Source organism: Haemorhous mexicanus, chromosome 21 (assembly GCF_027477595.1).
Source record: "Haemorhous mexicanus isolate bHaeMex1 chromosome 21, bHaeMex1.pri, whole genome shotgun sequence".
Taxonomy (NCBI): domain Eukaryota; kingdom Metazoa; phylum Chordata; class Aves; order Passeriformes; family Fringillidae; genus Haemorhous; species Haemorhous mexicanus.
Genome location: NC_082361.1, coordinates 4,849,978 through 4,873,601, shown reverse-complemented (window position 1 = coordinate 4,873,601; position 23,624 = coordinate 4,849,978). Strand labels below are relative to the sequence as shown.

The 23,624-nt window shown below is 46.4% G+C and overlaps 1 protein-coding gene across 3 annotated transcripts in view; it reads left to right on the top strand.

The window, feature by feature from the left end:
- The window catches only part of FUBP3 (far upstream element binding protein 3), a 39,529-nt gene extending 15,905 nt beyond the window's left edge, over positions 1 to 23,624 (top strand). For 2 of the 3 annotated variants that reach the window (XM_059864943.1, XM_059864941.1), the window contains exons 6-19: positions 1,323 to 1,394; positions 2,121 to 2,178; positions 4,759 to 4,921; positions 5,777 to 5,875; positions 7,764 to 7,868; positions 8,263 to 8,365; positions 9,007 to 9,107; positions 10,314 to 10,455; positions 15,034 to 15,194; positions 15,854 to 15,927; positions 16,410 to 16,486; positions 20,372 to 20,443; positions 21,147 to 21,274; positions 22,265 to 23,624. In XM_059864943.1, the coding sequence (XP_059720926.1) occupies positions 1,323 to 1,394; positions 2,121 to 2,178; positions 4,759 to 4,921; positions 5,777 to 5,875; positions 7,764 to 7,868; positions 8,263 to 8,365; positions 9,007 to 9,107; positions 10,314 to 10,455; positions 15,034 to 15,194; positions 15,854 to 15,927; positions 16,410 to 16,486; positions 20,372 to 20,443; positions 21,147 to 21,274; positions 22,265 to 22,273 (1,364 nt within the window). In that variant the 3' untranslated portion in view covers positions 22,274 to 23,624. The remainder of the gene's footprint in view (positions 1 to 1,322; positions 1,395 to 2,120; positions 2,179 to 4,758; positions 4,922 to 5,776; positions 5,876 to 7,763; positions 7,869 to 8,262; positions 8,366 to 9,006; positions 9,108 to 10,313; positions 10,456 to 15,033; positions 15,195 to 15,853; positions 15,928 to 16,409; positions 16,487 to 20,371; positions 20,444 to 21,146; positions 21,275 to 22,264) is intronic. The other variant, XM_059864944.1, reaches the window with a different exon arrangement.

Below are 23,624 nucleotides of genomic sequence, written 5' to 3'. Positions count from 1 at the left end.
AGTTACTGGGCATTTTAGTGATTTTCTCTTTTAAATTCCCATTAGGACAGTACATAAACAAGTTAAAAGTGAATTTATTTCCCTTCATTGCAACATTTTACTTGGAGTATGCAAAACTGTTAGAGTTGAGGAAGGAAAACAACATTTAAATGTTAAAATATAAGTTGACCAATGGCAAGTTAAACAGAATTTTAAATTCCTCACACATTTGCTGCAGGGAAACAACCAGACCAGAGTTTTTCCTAGATTTGCATTCCTGATGCTGTTCTCTTTCAAGCTTGATCCTAATTTCTCTCTTCCTCTTAATGATCATTACTCTGGCTTTCAATGGCACCTCCTGCTGATGTGTTACTGCAGTGATTGCATAGACTCTTCCACTGCTGGCTCTCTGTGTATCCCTTCCAATTTGATATATGGAGAGTAAAGAGGAAAATAACAGGCCCTGCTAATTACCCCATAGCGCGCCAAGTTTTGTCCCGACTCTAACGCTACTGTAGGACTGGAACTCAAATTCCTGCAGAGGAAAAGCTCCCGCCTCTCCTGCCAAACCTCTTCATTTTTCACTCCTGGTGCTACACATGGAGCATGTTGGCCCTGGGAGAGGGGAGCGTGCAGGCATCATCTCTGTGTCTCACCCTGGTTCGGGGTGGATGGATACGGGGGGATGCAGCCCCACAGCTGAGATGCTTCTTTGGGAGCATCCTGAGCCAGGAATACCTGGTTGACTTGACTGCTTTACTGTTTCTGCAGTCTGGGAAGGGTAGGAATGATGACTGGCACAGCCTGTGCTCTGGGTGTCTTGTTGTGAAACAGCAATTTAACTCTGAGAGTTAAGGGAGAGGGATATTTGTGTTCCCTGGAGGTTGATAGAGCATTTCAGGATGTGGTTCTGTCTGAGTGCAGACAGGCAAATAGCATGTCCATTCAAAAATGGCAGTAAGATAGGAATTATAAAGAAACAAGTCTTTGCCTTTTTTAGTACCCCAAATAACTGGCTTATTGATTCAGGCTGAACAAGATGTACTTAAATTACTCTCCTAGCATCACCCAGACTAGTGCCTTATTTCTTTCATGCTCATTTCTTTCCCTTCCTGTGCAAGACAGGCTTTTTTGTTTTGTTTTTCCAAGCAAATAGAATAACGTTCAGCAGTATTTTAATGTTTTTCTGCCATGATAAATTTGGTCATGCTGTGGATGCCTCTTCTGCAATCCTGGAGTCAAACTGTTCCTTTATAGACAGCTGCAGCAGAGTAAAAGGGGGAAGGTGCTCTGCAGTTTCCAGGAAAAACAGTTTGTTCTGATGCTTGTTGCACTCATTTCAGTAATCGGCAGGGGAGGAGAGCAGATCTCACGGATCCAGATAGAGTCTGGCTGCAAAATTCAAATTGCTCCAGGTAAGCCCCTCTGTGTGGTGGACCAGAAACCTGTGGTGAGCAGGTTTTAATGTCAAAGGGTGTTGTGTCCACTAGATCAGGCACTTTCCATGCTCAGGGTGTGTTATCACCATTAACATGGATACAGACAACCATGGGAGAGCTGCTGTGGGTCCCACCTCCCAACCAGGGTAGAAGCAGGTTGGTCAGGTGGTTTGGGGAATGGAGCAGTGAGGGAACTGGCTCTAACCAGCAGATGGTTGCAGAGCAAATGAACAATCCATGTTGTGCTTAGACCTGAAGCTGCTGAGTTTCCTCACTTTGCTCAGCTCTGTGGTTTGCCTCTGACTGGTCTGGTCAGCTCCAGCTCCTGGCAGAGGACATTTCAGCAGGGCTGGCAGCAGCTTTCCATACAGATTGCTTTGCATTGTGGAAATGAGACCATTCATCCAAATGGGATCATTTGGTGCCAGTTTGCTTTGGGGAAGACTGTGCTGCAGTGCTGTGCAGGGAACTGTTGATCAATGTTATCTGAGTTTTTACCCCTCCCTTTAATTGGTGGGCAAGGCTTTAAAAGAATGCAGACATCCAGTAAATAATTTAAAATATGTTGATCCTGGATGTCTTTGAATTCTTTAGCTGTGTGTGCAGGTGGGTGGTGCTTCCATTGGTGCTTGGTGGTCACTGAAATAGCTGCCACATTTTTAATTCCATGTATCACAAGTTTTCTCCTTGTTTCCTTTGCAGACAGTGGTGGGATGCCCGAGAGGCCCTGTGTACTCACTGGGACACCAGAGAGCATTGAGTGAGTTCTGATTTAATTTCTCTCCTTTTTCCTTCTTTCTCTTCTCCCTAATGCTGTGCTCTGTCAGTGGTGCTACTTGGTTATTAGCCACACCAGCAGATGTTGGCCTAGAGAAACTTGAGGGTCTCTGGAGCATAGAACCTCTTGGTCTGATGCTTTAAACTGTGCACCTCAAAGGCTTTTTTTCCACTTGCAGTTTGACTCCTCTGCAGAAATTTCCTTGGAATTCCCCTCCTCAGGGTGAGGTTGCTCTTAGGGCACCTAGGATGCAGTTTAGTAACTGCAGCTTTCCAGGATACTGAGCTAAGCTCTTGAAGGGCACTTCTCTTCTCCCCTTCGCTTCCCTACTCCTATTGAGATGAGCATCCTTCCAGCTGAAGAAGGGCTGCATGAGGCCTCCAAAGCCTGTGGGTGCCACTCCAGGATACCCTGGAGGTGTTGGTGTTGTTGCAGAGCAGCATGAGGCCCACTGGGTGCTTGTCTCTGCATTGCTGCCAACAAGAAGCAAAGGACTGAACCCAAGTCTTGATTCTGCTCCTTGCATGGTAGAGACACGTGGCCAGCCAGCAGGGATTTCTATCTTTAGACCTATAGAAACTTTAGGGACAGTGTTTCCTCCCTCCCCCTTCCCAGGAGCTGAGTTTGAGACTCTCACAAACCAGTTGAGGACCTCCTGCTGGAACTGGATCCAGGATCCTCAGGCTTACAGGAACACACTTAACATATGGAGCTGCTCTTTCTCTCCCCAGCCTTTGGGTAGGTGGGTTTTTTAAAATCCATCTGGAAATCTTTGAGTTGCGTTTGAAAATACATTGGTGCAAAGATTGTCTCTCTAAAGAGAAGACACTCATCATTCTTCCATTCCTAAAGAGATCTAAGGGCACTTAAATCTCATTATTCTACCATAATACTGCAAGCAGTGAGCCCCAACAAATATAATTGGCAAATCTCATATTACAGGACAGGCAGTGTATTCTTGCTGATATTGAGGTGATTTTCCCCCTTTAGCAAAGGACATTTAAGAACAAGAGCAAAATAGTAAAAAGCTGGGATGCTTCATGAGATGCAGTTGTGGGAAAATGGGAGAGAAGTGTAGTTAAGACTTCATGCTTCTGAAATAAGCAGTTAAATGTACTCATGTCCAAGGCTGTCTTTAAATAAAAATATGAGTAAATCTTAAAAGTGAGACTCTTAAATTTGTGAAACAGAACATGGACATGGAATTAAGTGAAATTTAATTTACTTTTCTGGTAAAATTCTTGACAAATTGGCTGTTTGAACTGGTTTTTTCAGGCTACTTGTAGAAAAAGAAAATGAAGTAAAGAAACCATTCTAAGTGTCAGACTTCTTTGAGGAGGGTTTTGTGAGGAATGTTTTCATTAGTTATATCCAGTGACAAACTAAAAGGGTTAATTTCCAAGTGACTCCTCATCTGAAATATGTTGTGTATTAACTGTTGTGGTCTCTATATTGTCACTAAAGGACTTTGCACAAAATATGAAGGCAGATGAATAAAATGTCCCAGGACTTTTCCAGAACATTTGAAACAGGCTTCCAGAAATTTCACCTTTTCCTTTTTGTTGTGAGAAAGTCAAGGGCAAGCAGTGCTCTGCTCTGAGTGCAGCCTCAGTGCACCACCCCCTGAACTGCCTTGGGGGAATGTCTGCTTGAAGAGATGAGTTTGTACTGGTTCTTCAAATCTCCAGAGAGAATTCAGTCATCCATAGGGTGCCTGATATGGCTTGGTGTAAAATGGAGAGAGGGAAAGATGCTGCTTTAGGCTGTACAAGGAACCACTGAATTTCTTCTGCTTTCAGAAGGGTTGTGGGACAAGGGCAGGAATGGGATGTGCTGGTATAGGAGTCTTCAAGATGAAGGGAAACCCTGTCAGTTACCTCTGACATGCTAAAGATTTTAGAGAAGGGATCTTTAATCTCCCAAATGCTTCTTTGTGTGTCTCTTCTCACCAGGAGTAGAAGAACCCAGTCTTTCACTGGTGGCTGCTGCAGTATCCCTGCCTTGCTTCGTGGTGTAGCTTCAGCACCTACTGCTTGGAGCAGAGGCTGTGTTAGGACAGTGTTCTGGTGCTGCTGGTAAGAGCAGGTAGAGAAGAGCAAAGCAGTTGCCTGTGACTGATCAGAGAATGGTTAATCCACGGGCTGTGTTAGTATCAGAGCAGTGTGTGTCTTTTTGTCTTGACTGAGAAGGAGACCAGAGCTTGAGTTTTATTATTGTATATGTGTTAGAAAAGTTAAAACCTAGAGCATCTTCATTTGAAGCAAGCATCCCAAATGCTGTAGTTCAGCTGTTGTCCTTAACTTCCTAAGAGGTCAGAGCATGCTGCTGCTCTTCCTTTTCTCTTCCCCTTCAAAAATCAAACTGCTTACAAATAATCATGATAGGGGAAAATAGACATCAAAGAGTTTAAAAAAAAAAAGGGCAAACATTGTGCTGACTATGGTTTCCTCCATCTTTCCACTTCTCCTCTCCCCGACCGCTCTCCATTCCGATGGTTCCTGGTCTCTTGGTCTCGTGGAGCAATGTTGTCTAATGGTTGTTTCCCTCGATTCTTTTCCAAAGACAAGCAAAACGGCTTCTGGGGCAGATTGTAGATCGCTGTCGGAACGGACCTGGTTTTCACAACGATGTTGATGGCAACAGTACCATTCAGGAGATTTTGATCCCGGCATCCAAAGTGGGTCTAGTCATCGGCAAAGGAGGTGAAACAATAAAACAGTTGCAGGTGCGCAAGATGCATTTCCTTTAGGGCTCTCTTCCCTACTGCAGCTTCTCTAGATCCACTGGAACAGGCTGAAATGGAGAGCCTTGAATGCTCTAACCTTCTCCAGCAGGGACTACTCTTCTGCCTTCGGAGATTGGACTCAAATCCAATCTCGTGTTACAAAATCAGCGTGGCCCCAGCTACACAAGTAGTGGAGTTTTGCCAGAAGTGCGACAGAAACCCTTGTGCTGTAGATAACACTTGGTGTGTGCTGTTTAGGAGGGGATCCCTGTAGCCAAGGAAGGGCCATGTCTGGTCTGCTCTGCTCTGCAGTATTTTTAATGCCAGCCATGCTCTTGTAGAGTGCTCTGCTTCTCTTTTGTTGCTGGTCTGTGGTAAAGCTGCCATATGTCATCTTTTTTTCTCATCCCACCCCTTTCTAATTAAGTGTTGTGTTATGTATAAACTGTGTTCTTGGACGTTCTTTATTCCTCCATCTGGTACAAGTTTTTAAAGAATAGAGGGTTGTAGCAAAACACCTAGGGTCAAAAATAGAGGGGTTTTGAGTGCCCTTATTAGACCTCTGTCATATAGTTTGGAGGCTGGTCACTTAATAACTGTTACATGCATACACATTTTGGAAAGGGCTGGAAAGTCAGTAGTTGAGGTGGAGGGGGTTGTTCTTGCAAGGATTTGAGCTATTTGAGAACCTCAGGAGCAGTGCAGTTTCTGGCAGTCCTTTACACTCTAGGACTGTTCCTGAATTTGTGCCTTCTGTAACGGTGCTGGTTTGACCTTCATAATGTTTAATAACCAAAATCTAGTCCCTTGTTTTAGGGACTCTGCTTAGAAAATTGCTCTGTGCTTTTTCTTCAGGAGCGAACAGGTGTGAAAATGATTATGATCCAAGATGGTCCTTTGCCTACTGGAGCAGATAAACCTCTCCGTATTACTGGAGATGCATTTAAAGTACAGGTATGTAACAAAAGCAAACTGGTTCCCCAAGAGAACTGAGGAGAAATTCAAACCTGAGTGTATTTGTGAGCACCTCATGGAGTCAAATCCAACTGTAAATGTAATAATTTTTCCTGGTTTTGTTTGTTCTGTAAGGTTGAGTAGAGCAAGTTAAAACAGCAGAGTAGTTTGTTCTACAGTTTGTTTAACTTAGGAGCTGTTACTCCACATAAATACTGCACATGGATAGGAGTAGAGATGAGGGGGAGGGCTTGGAGAAAGTAGTTTTGAAATGCTTTCCAGTCTGTGTGACAAAAAATGAGAGCTCTGTGTCACTTGAGCAAATGGGTTCTTAGTGACTGACTGAATCACACGATTGAGACAGCAAACCTTTCACAAAACTACCTCAGACAGCCAATCGACGCAGGTAATTAAAAACCAATCCCACAACAACTCCTGAAACCAAGGGGTTTGCTTAATATTGGTGCCTCAGTCTCCTTGTGCCAGGGTTCTGCAGATGTGGATGTACCTGTGGTTTGGGGAAAAAACCCCATCAGCTGCAGACTGGGGGATGGCAGGCTGATGGGAGTGCCTGAATTAGAGCGTTGAAGTTTAGCCACAGCACGTTCCACTTCTCAGCAAGTGCCTTTCATAACTTGCTAAGTACTTAAATCTAGCTTAGCATTCCTGTCTCCAATAGAAGTAGTTCTGTTTCATAGGATCTCCCTAATCATAAATTGCTGCAACAGTTGATGTTGCCCAGGCATAGTGTTTGGGTAGTATTTTTCCAAGATCTTATTGCAAGTTTTAGAGTTAATTTTTTCCCCCTGAAATTCTTACTGTGGAGGTATCCCTGTGCAAAAGGAGTTTAAAGACAGTCTGGCTACTTTTAACCAAATCATACTCTTAGTGCTGCCACTTCCCAGGTGGCTTCTGCTGTGCAAGAGTTGCTGTTGTCACATCTTCCATTCAAGGAAACATGGGGACTGCACAGGCTGGAAGATCTTTGAGGCACTTAAAGCTGAGCACACTTAGGAAGTGTTTAAGAAGTGTGATGAATCCTTGGGTTTGGTGGGATTCTGTGGATGCTGCAACAGTGTTTCTTAACTTCCTCAGATCTTCTGAAATCTCTCCATCACCCATATTTCTGTCTTGGCATCTCTGAAATGTCTTTGAGTTTCTTTCTGTTAAAAATACTTTGAGGACATGGGAAATGTGTAAAAATGAAAGGAAAAAGATTCACCACTGTCCTCAAGCTTGGAAATAGAACAAAGATGTCAAAAGCTTGACTGATAGTAGTGAGAAACAACTGCTGGGGTTTGACAGATAAGCTTTTTTTATTTTGTTGGTGAATACTGTTGGCTAGGGTAGACATTCACTAGCTGGGCTTGTGAATGGCCTTGAGTGCTGTCAGTAGGTAGGAAAAATACTCATTTGTCTCAGAAAATGTCTTGCTGGATTGCTGCAGACTTGGGTTTAACTTCTCAGAGTCAGTAAGCTCAGTGGTGCCCAGCAGCCTCCTTGGTATGTGCTCAGTAGCTCTTAGTGGGCATGACTCTGCCATGCCACCAGCAGCTTCTACCTTACTTTATTGGTTTCAGTTCTGTCAGTAGGAAAGGGCATCCACTTCCAAAGATATTTTAAAAGTTAAAGGACCTTTTTTGAAAAGCTGGAGGAAGCAATTGCACCCAAGACACTGCCACCTTGTGCACCTGGCAGGTTTGGTCAGACATAGAAGATGCCATCAAGAACAGACTGTGGTAAAAGAAATCCTAAATCAGGCTGCTGTCCCCTTCAGCAGATGGAGATCCCCCTGCCTGAAGCCTGACCATTCCCCATGTTCAGGCCCTAACACCAGGAGGGCAAGCAGAAGAATTTGAAGCTAACTGTAACTTCTTTCCCCATGTAGCAAGCGAGGGAAATGGTACTGGAGATCATCCGAGAGAAAGATCAGGCAGACTTCCGAGGCGTGCGCAGTGATTTCAGTGCTAGAATGGGAGGAGGCAGCATAGAGGTACGTTTGCTTCTCAGTGCTCTGCTAACCTCCCTGTGGGATGGGTACTGGGGGGAGTCATCCAACTGCACTTGTAACCTGTAAGCTTTTTTTAAAGTGTGTTGTGTTCTTTTTTTTTTTTGCCAGAGGAATTGAGTCTGGCTCTGCAAAGAGGAGGAGTTCTCGTGGACTCCCAGATGGCACTTTATAATTGAAGCTGCATTCTTGTAGTGCAGAGCTCATTTAGTGGGGAAGGAATTTGTGGCCACGTGTTTGTTTTTCTCAAGAGATGCGGTTCTGTAGCCTGGAGCTGCCTAACATGGCCCGTCCTCAAAGTTAAGAGCATCTCCTTGTAAAATCAGAGTCATTCAGTCTAGTTCTCTGCACTTTCATACTCCTTTGCCTTTCCCATCAGGTCTCTGTGCCCAGGTATGCTGTTGGAATTGTGATAGGAAGAAATGGAGAAATGATCAAAAAGATTCAGAATGATGCTGGAGTTAGGATTCAATTTAAACCAGGTTTGTGTGAGGATGGAGAGCCGTTGCTTTCTGACCAGTGTTCCACTTTTGGGTTCCAGCAGCCAGGCTTTCCTCATTTACAGGTGCATTGTGTCTCTTTCTGAAATCCATTTAAATGTGATGTGCTGCCTCCTCATGCACTTCCTGGTTTTCAGAGAGTAAGGTTATGTACAGCTCCTTTGCAAACATTAGATGTTACAACAGTCATATCTTGAGTGGTAATTATACAGATAAATAAAATAACAAAAATCTTTTGTTTCCTGTTAAAGAATTCTCCTTCAGGACATTAAAGCCTTTGGGGATCAGGAGTTGATTAATTCTGAGTAACTTTCTCTGGGTCCTTGGCTGTCTGATCACCTATCAAAGCTGCCTTTTTCCTCTTAAAATTATATCAGTCTCTTTCATAGCTTTTTGACATTTGAAAGTGTTTTCTTTTGAGTGTTGTTCCCTCTGCAGTGCGGGCTGGGTTTTGTCTTCTTGCAGTCCAGGGAAGAGGGGCTGAAGGTGGAGGGAAGCAGTAGCTCCTGGGATAGTTCTGTGGTGTGAAAATGCTGCCAGCAGTGTTGGTGCTGGAAGGAAGCTTTTGTTGGTGAGGGGATGTTTTCTGCTTTTAATTGAGTCTTTGCCACCTCTCTCCACAGATGATGGGATTAGCGCTGAAAGAGTCGCGCAGGTCATGGGGCTCCCCGATCGGTGTCAGCACGCAGCACACATCATCAGTGAGCTCATCCTCACGGCACAGGTGGGTTCTGGAACTGCTCTGTGGGAATGTGGGCTGCATGGAGGGATGGAGACCATCTTCTGAAAAGCAGCAGTGTTCAGTTTTCCCGTGGTAGGGCACACATGCTGCTGCCCAGAGCTGCTGGGTTTGAGGTTTGTTTCTTTGTGATGGAAGTTCTCTTAATGTGATGTGGGCTAACTGAGCTCTAGGAAGGTCTTCTATTCCCAGGCCTGTGAGACATCATTATAGCTCCACATCAATCTCCTGTTGAGTTGTTAAGTTTGGAAACAGTGACCTGATGGAATGGAGTCCATCAGCATCAGACAGTGGCTGCGGGCTCTGCTTAGACAGCAGAGCACTGCCAGTGCTCAGTGGTGCCTCATCTTCAGACTCCAGCCCTTTGATCTGGTAGAGGCACAGGAAGGTGCTGAGTGCTCAGGTATTGTGTCACTGTGCTCTAAGACACACCAACATTGCATTACACAAGAGCAAGAAAGGTGAGGTACTAGGGCAGACTCTTGAAGGATGTTTTATATTCCCTTTGCATTATGAGGAATTAAAGCTTTAGGCCATTTCAGAAACCAGAGCATAATTCGTCCAGCAAGGTCTGTAATTTGTCCATCTTGAGATCTCTTCTAGCCCCAATACCTGGTTTGAATACTTGGTTTCATAACTTGCTGTAATGATTCACTTAAATATTGTGGTCTGTCATGATAGCCTCTGACTGCCCATAGGATTTGCTTTTGGAAAAATCACTTACCCAAAATGGTTATGTCCTTTCAGTGTCTTTGAACTTAGAAGCTTCCTTTGGAAGTTTTGGAAAACGTGCATTTCTGCTGAGTAATTCCAGCAGGGTGCTGATTGAAAGTGTTGGAAAGCAGCTTTTGTGTGTGTCACTGCCAAGATCCATTGTTTACTCTAAAGAGGACCCCCCCCCCCCCATCACAAACTGAAAGTCCTTTAGTAGTTGATGCTTATTTATAGGTTTATTTCAGCAGATGTAAAGGCATGCGTTTAAAAATAAAAATATCTTCCTGAATGAGGAAGGCAACTGTAACCTACATTACTTGGCATCTTTCTAAACCTTGACTGTGAAACTGAGGTCCAGGAATATCTCAATTCAGTGCCATTGATTATGATGCAGTTTAACTGACCTGGCTTTATTTTGTTTTTAATGTGCATTGGTGCCAGCATAAAAACACTGATGCACATGTTTTGCCTTCTAAGGAACGAGATGGCTTTGGAAACTTGGCTGTTGCCAGAGGAAGAGGGCGTGGCCGTGGGGACTGGAGTGTTGGAGCACCTGGGGGCGTGCAGGAAATCACCTACACTGTTCCAGCTGACAAATGTGGCCTTGTTATAGGCAAAGGTGGGTTTGGTGGCTCCAAATACCACAGCTTGCAGTCCTTCTCTCTCAGGATGGTCATGTTCTTGCTGCCTGACAGTGAAGCTTTGGGGTTTTCTGTGATTGTAGTGTTTAGTGCCTGGTGAATGCAGCATAGGAATAAGCTCTAAGTGCTTGTGGTTGTTGTCTTTGTGGTGTTCTCACTCGTAATTGTGTTCTCCAGGCCCTTGTTCACAAGCTGTAGGAGAGGCTCTTAATGCAGAGCTGTCAAATAAGCTTGTTTTATAACAAGCAGCTGGCTGAGAAAAGGCAGGTTCATTTGTGGAGTCTTTTTTCAGAGAACTCATTTGAAGGACGCTTTATCAGGGACAAGCAGAACAGTCATTTCATGGTGCTGGATTTCTGTGTGTGAGGAAATGGAAGGTCTCTGAGTGTGCTAATAACTGGAGCTGCTTCCAGCCCCTGAAGTGTGTGATGAATGAAGTGAAGTAGGAGGATTTCTCTGCCTCTGCTGGCACCTGACCTGGCACAGAAGCCTGGTGCACCTTGTGCCACTTGGCTGAGCGTGTTCACTGCCAGGGAGGCTCCTTGGCTGCTTGGCCAGTGGATCTCTCCATGCTCAGGAGATGGATGAGGAGTCATCCTCTCAATCAGGACAGCCCTGTGATGGTTATGAAACTGAGCAGCAGACTCAGTTTGTCACAGAGCAGGAGCTGCACATGGGCCAGTGGCAGGACTCAGGGTAGAGCCAGGAGCAGACAAGCTCTCTAGCTCTGAACTGCTGTGATGTGTCTGAGCTAATGCACTGACCTATCTAAGGCAGTGTTTCATTTTTCTATCTGCTTATTTCTGAAAGAATGACATATGCCTGAACTAGTATTTAAGTAATCACAGCTGGCTTTCAGCCTCAGCAGAGAATAGAATAGGAATAGATAAGCTACAGCAGAAAAGGAGGCAGAGACTTGAGGGCATTGGGCCAAGTTTCAGTGGCTTTGAGTGTTCCTGGCAGGAGGCAGCTTGTGGTGAGACTTCTTGTGGCCTCTTTCCCTCCTGCACATCCCTGCTGTTCCCTGCCGTGGGCCTGTCCCCACAGCACCTTGAGCTCCTGCTCTCTTGGATGACCAGGGCCATGGGCAGGTCAGCCCTGTAGCTGCAGTTGTTTTCAGATGTTGTTTTTTTGCCACAAGCCTGTTCACAAACCTGAAAACTTTTTTTCAGTATGAAAAACCACCTGCTTTCCCCATTATGCAGAAATTGCAGTGATTATGCTTGTCCTCACTGAGCAGTCCAGTTGGCCAAAAGATCAAGCAAAGTAAATTTTAAGCCCAGGAGTGAGACTTACATGTTCAGAAAAATCAAATTATAATGAAACTTTATTGCTGTATCCATTAGTCATCTTTAATAAAGGATCAGAAAAGGTCACTTGTTGTTCAGCAGTGCACTGAAGTGGAGCATTTGTGACTGCAGAGAGCACTGTGTGCTGAAAAGATAAATGCAGGTAGTGGAGTGAATGTCCCAGCATTCAAGTGCAAGGCCTGGCACAGCCTCACTGGGGGGTGAAGGGTGGCTTTTTACCTTTGTTTCCACAACAGCAAAATAGGGATTCTTACTTGGCCAGATCAGAAGCTTTCTGGAGTGACTAATTACTAGTTGTATGGTGATTTGAGTGCTGGTAGCATTGTAATACCACCTTGTAATCGGTGTTCTCACAGTGCCTGTGCTCTTAGGCTGCTGCAGCCTTCACTTTTGTCAAGTGAGTGATGGCTGTAGCATTGCCTTTTGGGGTCTGGACCAGCATGGATGTGCTGCTCTCTCTACACATTGATGCAAGACAGGCAGTTCTTGTTATTTCCACCCCTGCTGCCTGTGGGGCAGTGCAGGGCAGAGGGGATCTTAGTGGGGCTTTCTTAACAGTGACCAATTACAAAACCTTTGCACTCCCTGACAGTTTCTGAGCAGTTTCCAGCTGCTGGGTGTTTTTCTTTTGCTGTGATACAGGATGGGGCTGTTGGCCTTCTCTGTAAAATCTGGCTGAGGACTGTGGGCCATCAGCTTGGTCTCAAGATCAGCACCCAAGCAAAGAGTGCTGACCCAAGTGCCCTGGGCACCCAGGTGTGGTGTGTGTGATCTGACCTGGTAACTGCTCCTGTGCTCCCAGCTCCATGTGACCCCTCTAGAAGCAGGGAAAAGAGGGAGGCTGGGAAGTTTCTCAGCTCAATTTCTGCAGCATACATGACTGAAGACCTGGTGCCTTTTTCTTGTGGACATCTCAGCTTGGGAGCATGAGCTTTTAGGAGTTGGCCTGCAGATCCTGCGCATGGCTCTTTCCCCTGGAGGGTGGGAAGGTGCAGCTTTTCTTTCCCCAAGGTTTGAGGAAGGGTGGAGGCGAGCACCATACACATGTCAAAGTCTGTCTGTGTTTGGTGGTGCTTGGAAACAGCCTCTGACTCCCTGGGCCCCCCTGGATTTCCATGATAAATACGGCAACCCTGACAGATAGCGCGGCCAGCCTGGCTCTTGTCAGCCCGGCCTTTGAGCAGGTTTGATTAATTGCTTTAGGATTTCACATCCAGCCGGGAGGCCGCTCCTGGCTCGCTCCTGCCCCCCATCAGGTGGAAGAATGGAGGGGATGAATGCTCTATAGACAGCCACCATGTGCCCAGCAGTCACCTCGCCGTGGGGAGGAGATTCCTTCCGGCACCGCGGCTGCGTCACGGCCTTTGCATCCTCTGGAGGGTGGCTTGGCTGGGAGGGAGCACTTCCACATGTACCAGGCTGCACGGGGAAGGGGATGAGGGCATTGAGTCCTTCTGGAGAGGGGGTAAAGCTTGCAGTCTCCTACCAAACCTGGAGAGGCAGCTGACTTAATTCTGCTGTGTGGTGTAGGAGGGAGCTGCTGTAGAAACAGGCCCAACAACCACAGGCTTGGTGCTGAATGCTAAATGGGGCAATGATTTGAAATCTGTATTCTCCTTGCTTCCAGTTTGAGAATGCTTCGATTTTTAATCCCCTTTTGGAAGGAGAAACTAGTCTGCAGTGCAAGTAGCAACCTCTGGTTGTGCCTCTGTCACCCAGTAAAGAAGTTGTGCCACTCCTTCAAATTGTGTTGCCTGAAAGGGTCCTCTGTTTTCATTAAGCAGATGAAATGGCTGTTGATTCAGATCTCACCTCGATATGTAAAAACCAGAGCTTCAAACAAATCTGCATCAGACAAAAGCGTGACACAAAAAAAAAAAAAACCCTTCTTGGTTTTGAAACTTCGTCTTACTCCTTTCCCATGCTTGACTGAAAGTAAGTGGGTTGCCTTTTGGCTGCACAGTACAATCCCTGCTGTCTGCCCAGGGATGTGACATGATTATCTTTTGTTAAATGCATCTTCAAAAATTCATTTAGAAAGAGTTAATTGCCCTTTGGCAACTTTTCCTCCTCCCTTCCCCAAGAAGGCTTTAAAATGTTAAAAAGGTCACGAGTCCATTACAATGAAATGAACAAGTGTCTGCAACATCCACAGTTTGTTTTGAAATTGTGCTGGATGTATAGAGATGGAAATGTGAGCAAAATTGAGGCGTTTATTTTTGGAGGCTCTTTTTAATGAAAACCAAACAAAAATCTCTGGTTAGTTTCCCTTGCTCTCTGTGCTGCTTGCTGTCTATCCTTTGAGCTGGTGATTTTTTGGTTTGTGATTTAAAACTTGTAAAATCCCTTCCTTCCCCACACCCTTTAATTTCTCCAGTTGAGTGGAGCTGGTCTGTAAGTTGTGTGAGCTTCCAAAAGAAGAATTGAACCATTGTAACATTGGCTGAGGCTTTTGTTAAGCAAATTTCATGAAGAGACCAGGACCTAGCAGGTCTTGAGGAAATCAGATCCACTTTGACTGGCCCTGCTGCATCCTGCTGGAAGCACTCCTGTGCTCTAGTGCATCCAGATGGCAAACGAGCCAGACGTGTTCACTGCATGCCCAGCTAACTCTGAAATAGCAGGAGACAGCCTGGAATCGTGAGCTGCCATGGCTGTGGAGGGATGTGTAGCTGCAGGGTGAATAGCAAACCTTGTAAGCAGAAGCTGCTCTAAGGCAATAACCTATCAAACAGCTCATGTTTGGGAAAAGGCTTAAGCTTTGTTGTGTGGCTGGTGGCTTTTTGCCTTAGTGATGGAAAAAAGAAGAAAAACCAGCATGTTTAGATTGCAGGTGACCTTCATTTCCTAGAGGATTTGAGCAGCTGTGCAAAAGCAATGGAATTCAGTCAGTGCAGGTTTTGCATCTGTTTTGTCAAAGTGTATCCCAGTCATGCTGCATCTTGTTGGGAGCCTGGCAATGGGCACTTAGCAGGGCTTGTGTGTTCTTTAAGCAGCATCATCCATGACCCCAAAAACTGTTAGGGTAGCTCAAGGTTTCAGGTTATGCTTGTGAAGTAGATTAAAGGAGCAGCAGGAGCTCAGGTACTGCAGTTTCTTTTGCTGTTGCCATCCTCAGCCCACCTCTCCTGAGGCACACAGAAGGTGGCTGAAACTGTAATCCATCCCCAGGACCTGACTTTGGTATGATTTTATGGAAGAAGCTGCTGAATATCCCTCCTAATGTCTTGGTTTTCTTCTCTTCAGGTGGTGAGAACATCAAGAGCATAAATCAGCAGTCAGGAGCACACGTGGAGCTGCAGAGAAACCCACCCCCAAACACAGACCCTGGTGTAAGAATATTCACAATCAGAGGGGTCCCCCAGCAAATTGAGCTCGCTAGACATCTCATAGATGAGAAAGTTGGGGTAAGTTCCATCTCTGCTCTCTTGCTCTGTCCCTTTCACTGGGTTCATGTAGGCCTGGACTCACAGGATGGCACAGAATGCACGTGCTTGCATTGTTCAGCTTCAAAACCATTTGCCTCTTAGCAGCTGGCTTGAACTTGATGGCCCTCCAGCATCCATTTGGTTAATTTTTGCTGTGGTCCCAGAAGGGTTTGGCTGTTGACATAATCCTGGGTAGTGTACACAGCTATATGAGAGGGAAGAACAGCAGTAATAAGGTATGAAAAGGCTGTCAAAGGAGATTTTTGAAAGGGAGACAATAGTGTCACTGTGTGAGAATGACACAGTCCTGGCAACATCATCCTGAAAGTAAAACACTCAATTTGCTCTGTAAGTTCAGGATGACTTATCTTACACTTAATGCAGTGCTGTGGTATTGAGGCTTAATAAAGTCAGTACTACTGAATGAGGAGACTTTGGTAGAAAAGTATGGAAACTACTGAAGTGGGGCATGGCAAAGCTGAAAAGCTGCCTTCATGCTGAATTGAGAGGAGAAGGCTTGACACCAACCTCAGGATCCACATGTCCCAGGCTGTCTTCTCTCCTTTCTTACTCCTCATAGTAGCTGCCTCCACCCTGTACTTGGAGCTGGCATTAAATATTTGTGGATTCTGTGACAGGGTACCAGCATGGGTGGACCTGGAGGATTTGGTCAAAGTCCCTTCAGCCAAGCACCTGCTACACCTCATCAAAAGTAAGCTGCTGCATCTCCTCACCCGTGGGCTGGGGGAATGGCTGGGAGAGAGAAAGTGCTGGGAGAAGGGTGGAGGGCCCTGAAGGGGTGGGGTATGAGTGGAGCCTTTTAAAGATTGAGCACTCAGAAGCAAAAGCAAGTGAGCTCAATGCTTTAAGCTTGACTACAGGAAAGATTTCATCTGTTAAGTATGCACAGGTAGGTATTGGCATCTCCAAAATTCCTATCTCTAGTGCAGTGAGAGCATGGAAAGAAGCCTGAACTGCATAGAACACAAGGAGTGCTGTTCAGTGTGATGTGTCTTCACCTTGGCTTCATGAACAGATTGATACCAAGGCAGGACATAGCAGTTCACACCTGCACAGCTTTCCTTTTGCTCCCATGTTGCCTGTTTGATCAGCAGCTGCTGCTGAGTGACACCTTCTCTGTGGCTTGGTAAGTATTTTATTGTCTACTTGAGCATGGCTTTTTGTCCTCTGCAGTGGTCCTCAGGCGTTCATGACACAGGGCTGGGGCAGCACCTACCAGACGTGGCAGCAGCCTGGACAGCAAGTCCCAAGTAAGTACCAGGACCTGGACAAGGGTTGGTGTTCCCTTTGCAGCCTCTGCTTCGTGCCTGCAAAAGGCAGGTTCAGCCATGAGACCACGTGTGTGAAAACAGCAGAACAATTTCCTGAGCAGAAGAGGTGTGTGGAGGCACGTGGTGGTGGTTGAGCTCAGAACAAGCTAAAGGACATGGAAAACTTTTGCTTTTTGTGTGCTTAAGTGCTTCTTGCCTCTTTCTGCTCTTTGGGTAGAAACTTGGTCCTTGCTGTCTGTTCCTCTCTTAACAAAAACATTCCTGCCTATGGCTCTCTTCTCCCAGGATTCTGCAGGCAAGCACTTGCTAACTACACTTCCCCCTAACAGGTGCTGAGCCCTCACATCTCTTTGTTCTTGACTTTATAATTTCTTGCTTATTTTCTTATTTAATTGTTCCTCACAAACTTTTCTCCCTGTTCAAATTCCAGACTGATGGAACAACAGGGGAGAGGGATGCAGGAAATGGGAGGAAGGTTAGGGAGGGCTCCTGTACTGGTCATTTCTTCCTGAAAGTCTGTTGAGTCAAAATTGAGCAGTTTGGAATGGCCTTTTCAGAATAATTCTAGTAGTAAATGCTGATGGTGGTGCTGTAGCTGCATCATCCTGTGTCTCCAACAGCTGAGGAATGGTTTGCCCTGAGCAGAGCAGATTCATGTCTGCTTGGTAATCTCAAAGCTCATGTGATGATGGTAATGCCCAAAGGACCTTAGCAGTCACAATATTTTAAGAAATACAAATTTTTTAATTGTCTGGTCTCATTAAACTAAACCTAAGCACCAAAAGGTGTGTGGAGGGGTAATTTTAAAAGTGGTTTAATGGCAGATGCTTTTCACTGCTAAGGCTGATTTAGCAATGAAGCAGATTTTGAATTTTGGTATAAATTCCTGCCCTTTGCAGTGCCTGAGGTAGAGGAATCATTGCAGGGACAATGTCTGCAATTGCATTTGTGATTTCCTGTAACAATGATCACCTTTGAGTGTTTATGACATTGTGAATATGTGAAATTTAGAAATCTCAGTGCTGCTTTGTTAACTTGCTGCACTTCTGAAATGTGTGCTGTGGTGGCACATGGGGACCTTGCATGGGAAGTGTGTGTTAAACTCTGGATGAGTCCTCCCTCTTAGCAGTTACAACCAGAGATGATGACTTTCCCTTTGAGCTCAAGGGTCTTGGAGAAGGTCAGCAGTTGTTCTGGTTTCAGCACATTAAAATGCAGTGTTGGGCTTCAGTGGACTTTTCTTGTGTATAGGAGTAGAATGGTATGGTACTGAAGAAGAGTTTTTTCTCACTAACTTGTTTTACAGGAAAAATTGTTACTCTACTCCTTTGCTTTGCAACCACAAGGGCTCTGAACTTCCCTGAGCTTTGGGAAGTAGAGCAGTCAGTGCAGCAGGGAAAGCTCCACAAAAATATTTAACTTTTATCTTCCATAGAGTCTTGGAAGAAATGCTTACAAAAATGCGTTGCTCTTTGCCTTGCAAGATGCCTTTAGAAACTCACCTTAGTAACTTAATTTCTTCCTCACTTTGCTGAAATATCCCCTCATGCTACCCACCACTCCTTGGGGAAAGAAGAATCTCCCTTCCTGCAGCAGATAATCATGTCTCAGGCTCACCCCTCCTGGCTTTGGAGCCTGGTGTAGGAAGCACAGCCCCCTTGAGCCCCCTGATCACCAATAATGCAGCTCATACTCCAGTGCAGTTTTGCACTGTCAGGTTTCAGGTGGCTCCCAAAACCCCTGGAGCTTCCTGCCTTGCCATTGTCCTTCCCCATGTGGGTTTAGTCCCACACTCTCCTGCCCTTTGGAGGCAGGTGTTTTATTTCTGCAGTTGAACCTGATGGAAGATGTTGTCTCTCTAGTTCCATGTGTGCTTAGGATGCTCCCTGTTCCTGTTTGTAGCCAGGCACACTGAAGGCAGGCTGAGGAGAGAGAACACACACATAATGCTCTAAGAACCCTCACCACTCTTCTCTGCTGCAGTGGTGCCCAGGTGGAGCTCACCAAGGCGTAGGAGGATTGTTGTAAGAAATAGGTAAATACCTGCTTTTGCACCTTTTAATGTGAAAACAGCCTTGTGCAGGGTCCCTGGCCCGAGTGCTGCAGCCTGTGTGTCACAGCTCTGTCAGCCCTGTCACAGCGCCGGCGTCCTGGGGACAGCCTCGAGTGCCCTCCTTGTGGGAGGAGGGGCAGACCCCCACCCCCTACACATGTATTTAGATTTTAATTACTTCCCCCATCTTAAATAAATTAACTGGCTGGGGAAACATTTTGCTGTGAAATGCATTTAGCTGCGTGTCCTTTCAGCCTGCTGTGGACTGTAATTCTCCGAGAAGAAAAGGCATTGAAGGAGGTCCTTTGTTGGCATTAGCAGGTGGACAGTTGAGGCAGCCTTGACCTCTGCCAGAAAAGGTCCTGACTTGTAGCGTTGGTCAAGTCTTTTAACCCGCTTTTATGCCCCTGGACAGGACACTGCTGCCCTGTTCCCTCCACCCACTTCACACTTGCAGTGTATTATTTTCCCCCTTCCCCCACTTCAAAGCCCCCCTCGGGCCGGCGTCGGGGCTGGGCTGCGCACAGAGCTGGGATGGGATGGGAAGAGCTCTGCTCCACCCGTGTCCTCTGTCCTTGCCTCTCTCCTTGTCCCCCGTGCCTTGTGCTCCCCCCTCCTGCTGTGCCTCTCTGCAGCTCCCAGTTGCTGTGTTTGCTGCTGCTGTGTCCTGTGTCTCACTGAGTGCTCTGTGCTCCCGCTGGGGTCCAGGGAAGCGTGGGAAGGGCAGGTATCCTTCCCTGGCCTGGCTGGCCTGGCTCTCCCTGCTGTGGCACTTGGATGTGCTGGGTTGTATTGGGTGTCTTAGTGCTTCAAAGATGGGGGATCTGTGCTGGGTGGAGCCCCAGGTCTGGGATCTGTGAGGAGACGCTGGCACTGCTTCCCTTGGAGCAGTGTAGGAGCCTGGAGATGACACCATGAGCCAGCTGTGGTGGTTTGGGATGTCGTGGCTGCCTCTTCAGTGATGCCCAGGCTGTGCCCCCTGGCCAGTGGAGCTGGCTGTGCCCCCTGGCCAGTGGAGCTGGCTGTGCCCCCTGGCCAGTGGAGCTGGCTGTGCCCCCTGGCCAGTGGAGCTGGCTGTGCCCCCTGGCCAGTGGAGCTGGCTGTGCCCCCTGGCCAGTGGAGCTGGCTGTGCCCCCTGGCCAGTGGAGCTGGCTGTGCCCCCTGGCCAGTGGAGCTGGCTGTGCCCCCTGGCCAGTGGAGCTGGCTGTGCCCCCTGGCCAGTGGAGCTGGCTGTGCCCCCTGGCCAGTGGAGCTGGCTGTGTCCTGTGCAGGGCTCACAGCACCTTGAGGAGTCGGGAGCTGAGTGGCTGCCCCGGAGTTGTGCAGGTCATGCTGTGGAGGCCGATCTGTTGCAGGGTGTATGGAGGGGCATTGCTCACAGGGGTCCCTCAGCTCTTCTCCACTGAGAAGAGCAGGGGTGAAGGATGCAGCCCCTGAGAAACAAGTGAGGTGACCCAAAATATGGCCGTTCCCTTGGCAGCTCTGTGGAGGTGACACATCTCAGCTGTGTCAGGTGTCTCAGCTCTCCTGCACTGAGTGCAAGCAGACTGGGCAGCTCCCAGTCATGTGCTTTGTCCTGAGCAGGTCCCAGCAGGATGACGTTTGGCTTCATGCCCTTCAGCAGATGAGGTGAGGTCAGGAACTCAAGCTTTTCTGAAGATGCCCAACACTGTAGAAAAATGGAAGCTGAAGTGTTAAGTCTGGGCAGCTGGGGTAGACCCAGGGCCTGTCTAGTGGAGAGGTAGATATCACTGGCTGGAAACTGTCACCTGTTCCATACTGACGTGCCCCTTGTTGTCATCTTTGCACAGGCCAACAGAGCCAGCAGCAGAACAGCCATCCCGATTACAGCAAAGCATGGGAGGAGTATTTCAAAAAACAGAGTGAGTGAAACAGGCTTACTGGAGATGAATCGGCTCTTGTCACAAGGAGTTAACTCTAATCTGATGACTTGCATCTCCATCCCTGCCATTTTTAGCTTCCAGTCCTTTGCAGATGCCCTGTGGCCCTGCCCTGTTGGTGATGGTGCATGTAGTGCTCCCAGGGAAAGCTCTCGGTTGTGCTGTCGCGTCTCGGGGGAGCAGCTCCCGCTGAGCCCCGGGCCCCTCGTGCCCTCGCTTGCAGCCAGCCTGCCTGGGGAAGCACAGAGCATGCAGGAACTGCTGCTGGCAAAACTCAGGAAGCTGGAGCTGGGTTGTGAGAGGGTAGGAGAGCTCATGGAAGGTCACAGGCCTGGCTCTCTCCACCGTGTTACGGAGTGCATGATCCCGACCTCTGGACTTGCTTTGACATGGAGCTGCTGGAGGCTTTGTGCCTTTGAGGATGAGGGGTGTGCAGGCTGTCAGCCTGTCCCTGCAGCTGCAGGAACGCTCTGGGTGCTTTCTGCCTGCTCTTGGCTTGTCCCTCACAGTCCAGCTTGGAGCCCATCCTGCCATCCCACGCAGCGGAGCCCGTGTCGCTCTGTCAGGTGTCTGCAGCAGCTGGAAGGGGGCTGGCTCTTCATTAAGCTTGGCAAAAGGAGATCCTAAGCCTGGGCTTGGACTTCTGGAATTGCTTATCTCTTCCTTTTTTCTTCTTTCCCTCCAGGTCATGCTGCCAGTGCTGCTTCTCAGGCAAGTTCCCAGCCGGACTACACGATGGCTTGGGCAGAGTATTACCGACAGCAGGCTGCCTACTATGGGCAGACACTAGGGCAGGCTCAGGCCCACAGCCAGGTCTGTATTCACCTTCCCCAAACCCCTCTGCTCCTTCTCTTGGGCAATTGGGTATATTGGCCTTGCCCTAGTGTAGGGATTCTCCTTCAGGCTCACACGGTGAAGCAGAGATGTTTTGTGGCTGAGGAAGTGATTACAGAAGCGTTGCCTCAACATCAAAGTCTTATTTTCCTGCACAGGGTGGGTGAGGGGTTTTTTGGGAGAGGACTGGGAGGTTATTTGTTTCTCCTGGGAGCCTTTCCTTATAGTCCCCAGGCAGTTGTTTGACTTTGGGGAATTAAAGTAAAAGCAAAGATGAAGCCAGGCTGGTGAGGCAGCACAGCATTGACACATCCCAGAACTGGGAGTGCAAGCGCTGCCTTTTCTCGTGCTGGGACAGGAGCTGTGTGCTCACCCTGTCCCAAAAGAGACCAAAACCATTGAAAAATAATTTGTATTAACCTGCTTTTGAGTGGAATCTCCCCTCAGCTGTCACTCAGTGCACCAGAGAGTTGTGTGAGATTTATCCTAATCATGCTCGCTGCTTCATGGAGCAAACAAAGCGGCAGAAAGTTTGTGCAAAGCACAGGGGCACCTTGCTGTGGTCTGACACTTGTCCCCACAGCTCCACATTTAGCTCTGGCTCCGGGAGCAGAGGCTGCTGTGGATGCCAGCCCCCAGCAGCTGCTCTCCCCAGCGAGGTGGAGCCGGCGCTCGCCGCGGGCGCTGGCCAAGTGTGACCTGGACGCGGTGATGATGAAAGGGCTTCTCTGCATTCCTCCCCGAGCCTGCCCTGCTAGAGAGAGAGATCTTGTTTGGTGAGGGCAGGAGAGCTCTGGGACAGCGTTAGGGCAGAGGGCTCTGGTGGCAGCTCAGAGCAACCTTTGAGCTCTGTTTCCCACTCAGCTGCAGCGGGCACAGACCTGTGTTGGGGGAGGAGGGCTCGGCAGCTTGGATAATTTCCTGCTGCTCAGTAACTTTTCCTTTTCTCTCCTCTCTCTTTCTTTCCAGGAGCAGTAGAACAAGGTCTTCGTGGCAATTTTTTTTCCTTGGAATCGTTGTGGAAGAAAACCTTTTTGTAACAGAGGTTTCTAGATTTGCAACATTTTGATGAAGACTTTTCTGTTTGTGAAACACTAGCTGTAGGATAATCTATACTGAACTTTTCTAAGAATCAGGAACAATTAGTAATGTACTAAACGTATGGACATGCTGGTAATTTTGTTTCCAAATTTATATTAAAAAAAACCTCCGGGATTCTTTTTGGAGAGAAGCCAGAGAATTTGCAGGCACCAAAACGTACCCCAGAGCTGTGACATTTCAACATGTGGGTTTTTTGTGTGGTTTTTTTTTTTCCTTTTAATTTTCAATCTTTTCTGTTGGAACAGAAAGAGTGGCTTGGATGTCTTAGGTGGTATGTAACAAATCTTAAAAAGAAAAAAAAAATTTAAACAGTATTTAAATATTCTTAAATATGTAAATTCATTAAATGTTTTACTTCTAATTTCTTGTATCTTGGCTGTCTTTGATTTTATTGCATTTTTAAAAAACTGAACTATGATATGTATTGTAATTAATGATATGATTTCTGTATTTGAAACAGTTACTGTTTGCAAGTTGGGGGGGCATTTTGTAGGGTTTGTATAATTTCTAGAGTCTAAAGGGGTAATATAAAAATGTGTTAATTTTTTAGCAATACATGTTTTCATGTCTCCATTGCTAGTTGCATTTATGTATCTAAGACCTCCAAGCTTGTTAAAAAAAAGAAAAACGAAAAAAAAAAAAGAAAAAAACTTCTTCTATGCTCTCAGAAATATAAATACTGTTATTTTTAATATTAAAATGAATCTGCTATTAGTACCTTTAACAAACACTGTGGAACATAAAACCGTATAAAAGGTAGTAACTATTTTTTAATTCCAAGGTGTTTTCTGCTTTTTCATTTCTTTTAAATATTTTCTTATCTAATATTTGTCAAATTACCTAGAGAAATAAATGAATCTAGTATTAACCACAGTATGCGCTAAATAATTTTGATTTAATAAAAGGGATAATATGATTTCTGATGTTTACTGTAGTGTTTCTTGTACAGATAACAGTGTATTTTTAAAGGAAAAACGGAATTGAAGCTATTTTTTCTTGCATTTTTAATTGCCCTGCGGGACATTCCGTTTTTAAATGTACTGAATTTACTGTTCTTGGGTTCTTTCCTTATTTTTCCTTATGCTTGAAATGTCTAACTATAAAGAACCGCGATTGGATAATGTTGAGCATGGTGTTAAAAAAAAAAAGTGTTCTTTTTATTTGACTGACAGTTGCATTTTACACTCTATATAATAAAATTTCCACAAGGTGTCTTGTGGGCCAAGTA